The 10,669-nt window shown below is 41.1% G+C and overlaps 1 protein-coding gene across 1 annotated transcript in view; it reads left to right on the plus strand.

Moving 5' to 3' along the window:
- The window catches only part of PLAGL1 (PLAG1 like zinc finger 1), a 67,373-nt gene extending 59,440 nt beyond the window's left edge, over positions 1 to 7,933 (plus strand). The window contains exon 8 of the mRNA XM_034765494.1: positions 480 to 7,933. Coding sequence (XP_034621385.1) covers positions 480 to 1,740 — 1,261 coding nt within the window. The 3' untranslated portion in view covers positions 1,741 to 7,933. The remainder of the gene's footprint in view (positions 1 to 479) is intronic.
- The last annotated feature ends 2,736 nt before the right edge of the window (positions 7,934 to 10,669 follow it).

The raw sequence follows: 10,669 nt of genomic DNA on the forward strand, positions 1-10,669 counted from the left end.
TCCATTCTGATAGCATGTGCATACACCTGAGCCCCAAGTCAGGTGGGCTTATATATGGCTCCTTTCTTCTAAGGAACTTGAGCACTTCACAAACATTAAATTGATTACATCATACCTCACTTCTGAGAGTAAGTGTTCTACCCCTTTTACAGATGAGAGAACAGGGAGGATAAATGAGTTTTCCATTGTATTCCAACGAGTCAGTGGCAAGACAATAGGTATTCCAACTCCCAGTCCTCTGTTTTAGGCACTAGCTAGCCTCCGCCTCTCAAGTACAATTATAATTGCTATTCAAAAGGTGTTTCTTGCAGTAATGTTCATCTAGCTCTGCAGACTATAAAAAACCCACCAGTTTGCTATTTAACAGAGTCTGGCTTTTTGAAAACTGTTACCCTAGAGAGCGCAAGTGCCTTCATATTGTGAAGTTGTATCCCACTTATGTGCATGAGTTCTGTAAACATGTTATTCTTCTGTCTTAGGCACTCGGCCACCCACTCTCCACAGAAATCTCACCAATGTGGTTACTGTGAAAAGACCTTCCACAGAAAAGACCATCTGAAAAATCACCTTCAGACTCATGACCCCAACAAAATGGCCTTCAAGTGTGAAGAGTGTGACAAGAAGTACAACACCAAGCTGGGTTACAAACGACACCTGGCTCTTCATGCAGCCACCAGTGGGGACCTTACCTGCAGGGTGTGTTCCCAAGAGTTTGGAGGCACTGAAGTGTTGTTAGAACACCTCAAAACTCATGCAGGGAAGCCAGGCAGCAGCATCAAGGAAAAGAAACATAAGTGTGACCATTGTGAACACTATTTCTATACCCGCAAAGATGTGCGGCGTCACATGGTGGTTCACACAGGCTGCAAGGACTTCTTGTGCCAGTTTTGTGCCCAGAGATTTGGGCGCAAGGACCACTTGACTCGCCACATGAAGAAAACACATCCACAAGAGCTGCTGAAGGGCAGGTTGCAGAATGGTGACTTGCAGGGTCTCTTTGCCCCTTTCTCTCCATTCAGACTGAAGGAAGATGCCAGTATCCTGTCCTCTTTTCCTGAGAGGGCTTCGATGCAGCATGGGCTTCCGAACACGTTAGAAGCAGAAGAGTATAGCAGCCCACATATTCACTGTCAAAGCCTACAGTCTACTCATCCCTTTGAGCCTCCTCATTTGCTAAGGATGAGCTGTGTAGATAGTGTCTCAGCCACTCATTCTAAACCATCTCCACCATCAATTCCTACCAACCAGAATCCTCATCGGCACAACAAATATGAACTGAGTACTACCTCATTTGCACCAACATCCCTCAAAAGCCTACCCATCGAAGTGGATGTTAAAGCTCATAATGTGAATTTGCTCGAGGACCTGCCTTTACCAGAACCTCACAAAGTCAATCAGGAAGAAGCTTCCTCGGGGGCTGCAGGCGATGCTGGCAAGTACATATTGCACAAGGAGACTGTGACAACAGTTGAATCTATTAGCATGCCCTCCATGGATCTTACTCATATACTGGGTTTCTGGCAGTTCCCTCAGAGTGATAACCAGAATAACAATGGGGACATAACAATGGCATTTGGTCAGGAGGAAGCACCACACAGGCTGAGCTGCATCAGCCAACAGCAAGGTGCACAGCTAGCTCTGGGTGGAGTGGCCTTAAACCAGCTTCATCATGTCCCACATTCTTTTCCATCCAGTACAAATTCTGCAACATTGCCTCATTTTCACCATGCATTCAGATAACTACCACCTTTTTTAGGGCTCCTTTCATACCCAGATTTGTGAAGGAGAAAAGCCCTAAGCCATCTTAAGAACTTTTTAAAAGGACATTATAAACATTGTAGAATGTTCCAGGAAGTAACAGAATTAATAGATGTATTTTATATAATATTTACTAGTTTTGTAGCATATGACACTTGCAACAATGCCATATTTTCCCCTCAATACCCTCCATGTTTTTACACTTAAACCAAATAGTTGAACTAGTGTTCTCCAGTAGAAATACAAATGTATCTATAAACAGGCACAAAACATGATGGCTGCTATGGGGGTGAGGGTGGGAAACAAAACTTTTTAAATGAGCCATGACTTGCAATAATTTTATATAAATGACTTGAACATTGTTCATATGTAGAATCTAGGAGGGTCCAGTAGGTTTTTATGGTAAGCACTTAATCACTGAGCTTTAAGAATTTTTAATTTAAGTTGTGACTTCCTTCACTTATTTTATCTCCTCTCACTTTTTTGAAAACAAAACATGGCTGTGGTGACTAAGTTGAACTACAATTTGTTTTTTTGAAGTGCACTTCTGCTGTGTGTGGAGATACGGTGTTTTCTCCAGGGCTGGAAATAACTACCACCGTTGTAGCCTAAGAATAGATGTGTGGTATAAACGGCTTTTTCTGAAGAGGCAATACGTGGTTAAGACAATACATTGATTTTAATTTAGACTTTGATCCTGCAAGATGCTAGGCATTCTGGGCCTAATCCAAGAAAGCTCTTAAGCCTATAGTTAGCTTTAAGCGCAAGTAGTCCCATTGACTCCAGCACACTCAGCCCCTTGCACAATCTAACTCTCAGGCTATGTCTACACTAGCACTTTTGTCAGCAAAACTACACCCCGACTAACAAAAGTTTCACTGCCAAAAACGCCGGTGTGGACAGCACTATGTCAGTGGGAGATGCTCTCCCGCCGACTTATCTACCATTGCTTGTTGGAGGCGTTTTAATTATGCCGGCTGGAGAGCTCTCCCCCTCCGGCATAGAGTGACTACACAGGAGACCTTACAGCAGTGCAGCTGTGCTACTGTACAGTCCGTAGTGTAGACATAGCCTCAGTAAAGATTATGTTCCCCATCCAAGCAAGCTCTGTTCACTTTTGGTTGATGATGGCCTTTGTTTCATCCAGGAAAGTGATTCATTGTAAAAACAACAAGGAGTCTAGTGGCATACAGACTAACATGCTACCCCTCTGATACTTATTCAGTGTAACAATCTGTAACATAAATGTTCCTTGGCAGCTAAACTACACTAGCAACATAAGCTTGATGTTACAGTCCTCAACATATGCATGGTAGCTTTCGTTGCAGTCAATGACTGGTCTGCATCCAGAAGGACTGCAAGATCAGACAAGGTCCCACGGTGTGTCTTTCACAACTACATACAATGTCTAACCCCCACTAAAGTTGGATAAATATATAGCAGGTATGAAAATGTTAAGTAATTTTATATTTATGGTTTCAGCACAGTAGTATTTAACAGGTTATATCTGGCCATTAAGTTACATTCATATGTATAAACCAAAACAGAAATACGCTCTTTTTTGTTTTTGTAAGTTGTCTGTATATATTTCCTTTCTAAATGTCTTCAGGTGTCATAGTGCCATCAACTGACAAGGTATGGTGAACTCATGCAAATTGCAAAAGATACCACACTACAAACTTTTCTTAAAACAAAACAAAACACCACCACACACCTTCAGGGTCCATCCATCTCCCGTAAACCACTTCACAAAGATCCTGTGTTTTTTGTTTACTGCTGTTGCTGATTATGTTCTTATGGATCAAAAGAAAACATAGAAATGTAAAGTCTAAATCCCACTAGGTGCTCTCTGCCCTCAAGTCCCATTGTTTAAAAAGAGATTGATTTATTAATGAACTACTAAAAAAAGCCCTTCTCTGAAAAATTCGAGAATGATAGTGTATGCCTGTTGTGCATTTTTAAATTATTCTAGGACGTTATGGATAAAACTTAAAAAATGTGTGGTGTGGGTGTAGATTTAGATTAATTCATTTACTGTGTTGTCCTTTCTAATCTTGCATATTGTATTCACTTTGCTTCATCCAGTATTGTATCTCTTTAACAATATGGATGTTTATAGGCATTGTCTAAACATATAATATTAATGAGCATTTTATCAGCTTGGTTTGAACTTCTGCAAAGAGGTGTAACTAAATATTTAATAATTTTCCTTCACTTAAAGGTCATGGTTAAAAGAAAATGCAACACATGAGCTAGAATCATGACCATGCTCTGTATGGAAATGTTCAGATTTACGATCCATGAAGAGAACCTGTGCCCATACCTGCTTTCAAGCTATTCTGAAATACAGCATTGTGCCTTCTACAGGGGTGCTAGTCTTCTGTAGTTAATGAAGAGTGCTTCAGATTCAAATAAAAAATAGCATGAATCACTTGTGTTACTAGAGCTTCTAGATAGCATGAGGTAATGGTGATTAAAACATTCTAATGAAAAAGGATTAAAATAACCAATTACCTGTCAATAAATTCAAAATTAGCTTCTAACATTCCTGAAAGCTTAAATGTAGGGGAAGCCTGAACACAGGCCCTGTTTTGTATTGAATCATTAAGGGCACCCCACGCCATGTATCCAGTAAGAACTTTTATCTTTAGAATCTCAGAACACTACAAATACTAAAGATTTGTGTCATTTATTTTAAAGTAGGAGTTTGGGGCAGGGGGAGATTTTCTTTTCTGTAAATTTAGTATTGTTAAGAAGGCCTCCACTGAGAGCCCTGGACACTGAGGTGTGTTCATCCATAGGACAAGAACAACGCCCACAATAGCTTCCTCCACACTGCCTATTTGCCTCAACAGACCATCTCTTTTATGCAAAGATTTCAGTGACTGAGCTGCTTTAGGAGCGAGCCGTCACGTCAGTGGAAGGAAAATGTTGATATGTGAAGTGACGTTATTATGCTGGGGGTGTGTTTGAAATATCTGAGCTTGGGATACCAGTCTGGAAACCAAGAATTCCCAAATTCTTATCCCAGCGGTGTCACTTCACCTATCTGGCTCCATTTCCCAATCTGTAAAATGAGGATAGTGATACTTACCTACTTCACAGGTTTGTGTGAACATTAATCTCGAGATAGCTTTGAATATGTAAAGTACTATATAAGTGTGAAGCAGTATTCTGTACAGTATATAGCCCCATACCTGTGTATTTTTTCTGTAAACAGGATTATTCTTTTTCTAGATTATCTGACACAGCTCCATTGCGAGGGTTTCATTTATGCCTAAATGCAAAACAGAAGTATGGATTAGTGTAGATTATCCTATACCAGCACAGCAAAATTGCTTACCTTAACACAAAGTTGCAGAAGTCATGTATACATTTATGCGTTTGGTCAAGAGGACTTAAGCTCCTAAATCACCAATGCACTTTTGAAAAGCTACTCTGCCCCAGATAGACTCTTAACAAAGGGAGTTGATTTAAATCACATTAAGCTACCTCGGCATACAAATCAAGCTACCTCTATGACAGTTTCCCAACACAATTTTGTCATTTCACTTCACACTACCACTCCTTATATCCTTTATCTTGGTGGAGTCTGTAATAAAATCTCAAACAAATTTAGAACAGAAAAGTGAAGTTGCATTACTGTAGTGATAAGTGTATCGCACAGAATTCCTCTGGTTCAATAACCGAGCATGAGTTACACATTGTCACTATTCTGGTTAATACACAGCCAGCGTTAGCACGCCATAAACCGTGCTTCCAATGGCGGGGGTTAATGGGAAGGAAAAAGAGGGAGACAGCTGGGGATAACCCACATTAGAACAAGGATGATCTTAAAATCAGAGCTCAGCATCATGTAACTGTTCTTTTCCCCAACCTGAGTACTGAAGCAGCTGATTTTTCTTGTAGTATTTATGTGCATCACTCTTATATTGTCAGCTTCCCAACATAGCAGTGCTGCTGATGTTTATCCTTCGTGTAAACCAAAACCACACAGGGTACATCAGTACTGCAATCATGGGGTGTGGTTACAGCTCAAATAGACACACGTGAGCTAGCTTAAATCTAGTTAGTTTGGGTACTGGAGCAATGAAGCCGTGGCAGGGTGTGCTTTAGTGTGGGCTGTGCCAGCTCGCCCAGAACCCTAATTGCTCATGGAGCTGGCGCGCACTGCTGCAGCTTCACTACTTGTGGACCCTAGCTAGATTAAAGTTAGCTCAGGTATGTCTCCTCAAGCTGCAATCACACCTCATGGTTGCAAAGTAGATGTACACTAAGTTTTATATATCCTGCTCTTTTTTCAGAAACAGGCAGAATAAGTTACCTAATTAGGCCTGAGAGACAAGGTGGGTGAGGGAATATCTTTTATTGGACCAACTTCTGGTGGTGAATGAGACAAGTTTTCGAGCTACACAATGCTCTTCTTCAGGCCTGGGCATTTTCTTGCTGGTTTGGTGAATCCATCTGGTTTCCTGGAGATAACCTCTATCACAGCTGACACTTAGGATTGAACTAGTGACCTCAAGTGCTGATTACATTCATCCCTACAACTAGAGTTAAAGAGGCAGGCTCTATAGCAAACCCATGTCCTCTGTGGAACAAGTATATAGGGAGACACCCCACACAGTGATCAGTGGGTTACACCATCATATCACTTTAATATCCAATATGTCTTCTACTGCAAGACTAGTTTTTGTGATTGGAGTAGACAATGATCTAATCACTCTTTTCTATCTCTAATATGAACCTACATGTCACTTTAAAGCAATACCGTACAACAGGGAAAAATACCTCATAACGTCTGTCAATTCTCACAATCCCATTTGAGACCTAAAGTCTAAAATAGTTTCTCTGTGTAATACTTCCATGTAGTTTATAAACAACTTTTTATTGTAATAAAATAAGCTAGGTAGAGCAGAATTATTTTAGTGTAGTGCTTACTATGTTAATCAGGCTACTAACTGAAAGCCTGTGGTGACAGCATGAGAGAGACCAGGCAAGTGGTAGAACCTCAGATCTTACATGACGTGATGGTTTTGACTCTTTCTAACAAAGATTTGAGTGCAAATCAGGACTATAGATAGCTATCAGGCATGGAAAGTGGATCTCTTGGAGCCTGCTGCGTGGAAAGCAGTGGGAGTTTTGCATTTTAAATCAATGTGTGCAAATCAGGCAGGATGAAATACTGTATGTTATATTTATATAAAATTAGCACAACAGTATTCTATTCACTCATGGAGTGGGTCGGGGGAGAACCTTTTCAGAGGCAGCGTGGCCCACTGGACAGGGCCTTGGGCTAGACAACAGTAGGACTTGAGTTCTAGGCTCAGCTCTGCCATTGACCTTGTGATCTTGAACAAGTTATTTCACCTTTCAGCACTTCACTATCTATAACACAGGAATGACAATACTTCCCTTCTATGCACACTATAGATAAAACGTGCTATATAACAGCTAATGAATAGAATAACCACCAACAGGCAGAGATTAGAAAATATAATGGAGAAAACTGGGTGAATTAATTGCCATATATTAAAGGTGTACTCTTGGAAAGGTATGATGGAAACTATGCAACCGCAGCAAAATAACACTAAGAGGCTCATATTACATCACTCACAGCAAGAGAAGATTTGCTATAGGAAGCAAAGGTTACACCTACATTTAAACATATGACTAGAACGCACCGTCCATCCCATATATAAAAAGCTAAAATGCAGAAGAACCTTAGCACTCCAAGAGGTTTGTTTCTCTATCATTTTTTCTGGTTTCATTTCATGGCCTGTTCTTGTTTTGATTCTCTCTCTTCTTAACCAAATTACTGCTGCTAATTCTTGAGAGAGTTTTTTGAAGTCAGTCTGAAATATTTTGACAAGTTTCCTATGTTACTTCTTTATTCATTTTTTGTTAACAGGGAATTTTATTTTAAATGTACTGTTTTCTAATGTAACACAGCTAAATTTATCCTTGCTGCAGACCCCTGAAAGTCAATGGAGTTACACTAGTTTGAATTTTGCCATGTGTCTTATTTTAACCTGTCATAACTGACAAACTTAACTGACTAGTTTACTTAAACTGTATATAGTCTATTACTCTACCATTGTTGTATCCTACTAGGCATTATTTGAGAATTATTTCTGGTCTTTCATTTACTGTATAAACATTTTATATGGAAGCAGCAGCACCTTCAGGTTGTTTTTTTTTTTTTAAATTAAGGACAACTATTAGAAATCACTGGGCTGAAATTAGTGTATTACGAACAGAATGATGGAAGGTACCCTCCTTTTCCTATATATTGTATCTTATCAAACAATTTGTAATAACTCCTCCTTCATAAAAATAAAAAGTGTAAAATTTGTGTATCCAGAAAAAGAAATCAACTTGAGAATTAATCAGGGAACATGAAGAGCATTGAAGCTGAGAGACAAAATTGAGTTTACACCTTTCTCTCTCTTTATTGGAAGAAGAATATGAGACTATTAAGAATATGAATTGGATTCACAGTTCACACCCAAGTTATTAAACAAATGAACCTCTCCTATCTTGTTTAAACAAAATGAATCACTAATTGAACTGGTGGGGCGCCATCGATGTAAGTTATCAACAGGGCAGTATGCTCACATTGGCCAGGCTGTTTTTTCAGTTTCAGTTTTTGTCCCATGTCTGTGCAGTTGCAATCTCATTTCCTGATCCAGCTCCCTAAAACAGTGGGTTTTGGGAGATTTCAAAGACCTGGGAAACTAAACATTTTCTGAGAATATAGCAAACTCCCATAATACCCCAGTGAAAATCCCAGAAGTCCTGGTACCTCCATTTCCTAGACTGTCTTAAAATGAAGGGTGAACATTCAGCTCTCAACCTCAGGTCTTGCTCAGTTAAAAAAGGGTTTCTGCTGGAGTTTTTAAAACAGTCCAGAAGTGACTACATATGTCCTACCTCTACCTTCAGAGAAACAGAGTGAGAGCAGCAGTACATGGAGTTCATGATGCAATGGCTGAGAGTCCAAGTACATTCTTGGAGATGGTCTTTAGAGGGTTGAATGCTGCTTTTGAATCAAGGCCACAGTTTGGAGCGACTGAACTGTTATTATGCACCTGATATTGCTGAGAGCAGCACACTCAGATACTGTAGTCCAGCCTATGGGCCGATATAATGTAATGTATAATGTAATCTAGAGCAGGGCCAGCTCCAGGCATCAGCTCAGCAAGCAGGTGCCTGGGGCGGCTAACAGAAAGGGGCATCACGTACAGCTCTTCAGCAGCGGGTCCCTCAGTCCTTCTCGGAGGGAAGGACCTGCCACCAAATTGCCGCCGAAGTACAGCCCATCGCGGCTTTTTTTTGTTTTTTGTTTTTGGCCGCTTGGGGCGGTAAAAATGCTGGAGCCGGCCCTGCCATAGAGCCTAATATGTAATTCTCACAGTAAAATTCTATTTTTAGGCTTTTACATTGTGGTTTCTGTGTTATTTTTGAAATTTCTTCCCCTGCTTGCCTGCTGCTTGAGTCCAGCCACATGGCATGGCTCAGATAGCTGCTGTATCTGCCAAACTGTGCAACTTTTGCCCTGACCAGGAGCAGGCTCATGGATCCTGAATGGAAGGAGATATACAGAGATCTGGGAGTCAGGCTTAAAAATTGCCCCTCTTGCTGCAGAAGCATGAGGAAAGAGGGAGGCATTGGAGAGCAGAGAATGACAAAGCAGTGGGACAAATGGACACTTGCACCTTCATGAGGCTCTATCTGCACCTTTGCAAATACTAAAAGCAGTACTTGTAAGAACTTGGAAAAAACTTCCTATTGGCTCTGCAAAATCAGCTCTCACAAGTACAACTTACAAAGAAAAGCTACATATCTGCAGTAGGGGCTCCTGATTCCAGATTCCTCCTCCTTCCAGGCTGGCTCAGATATCAGCATTCATCTGTGCTTCTGGGTCGGGATCCCGGATCCACTAAATTGATTCTGAGATCCCAGCAATGCATCAGGCATTTCCTGGTCCATGGAACAACTGTTTTTCCTCCTCGACGTCCTTCACAATTAAGCCTCAAGATGCTTCTGTGCAGTATCTACCGGCAGATTGGTCTCAGTTCTGAAGATTCAGTCCAGCTCATTGTAAAAAACGAGGCACATTTTCTGCTCTGAGCCAAAGCAGTTGTAGTCATCCTAGGCCTTGTGTTTTTGGATCCTTTATCTTCTCATGGCCTGTTGTTTGCCAGTCTCAGTGGTGCCCATGCCAGCCAGGCTTGGCTGCCTTGTCACATGCCAGGATGTTACACATGATCAATTTCAGCGGACTTGGTCTCCTCTCCTCAGATGGATACCAGAGATTGCATAGTGCTCTGGCAGCAAGTTCACAGGATGATATCCCCTGAAAATATGCCAGCAACTGATAAATTAGATTACAGAAGTGGAAGCCAAAGGTGGGGGGCAAAGTCAAAGCCCAGTGGCTTCAGGAAGCCTCTAACCTGAGCCCTGATGCCCAGGGCTGAAGCCCTCGGACTTCAGCTTTGGGTTGTGGGCCTCAGGCTTTGGCCCCAGACTCCAGCAAGTCTAAGCCAGCCAATGCGACCTCCTACCATATTATTTTACTGGGGGCATTTCAAGAAGATCCTGGAGACTGATATTGCTTTTAAGAGGAAAGGTTTGCTTAAAGAAGAGGACACTGCAGTGTCTACTTCAGGGACTGAGGACCTTAATTTTACTTTAGCAACTTGGAGTTTAAAGCTTAATGGAGTGAGCAGAAAAGGCATAATTCGTATGAATTCCCTTGGTGTTTTATCAATAAGGGAATTTACTGATGGATGGAAAAAACAATCCCCAGGCGTTTCTCCTTCAATAAAGGGAGAGTTCTCCTGCAAGAAATGGCAGACTGAATTGTAATAATATTCTTTGGTAACATTCGGACACATAAGCAACTCTT

The sequence above is a fragment of the Trachemys scripta genome, chromosome 3, assembly GCF_013100865.1.
Source record: "Trachemys scripta elegans isolate TJP31775 chromosome 3, CAS_Tse_1.0, whole genome shotgun sequence".
Lineage (NCBI taxonomy): Eukaryota > Metazoa > Chordata > Testudines > Emydidae > Trachemys > Trachemys scripta.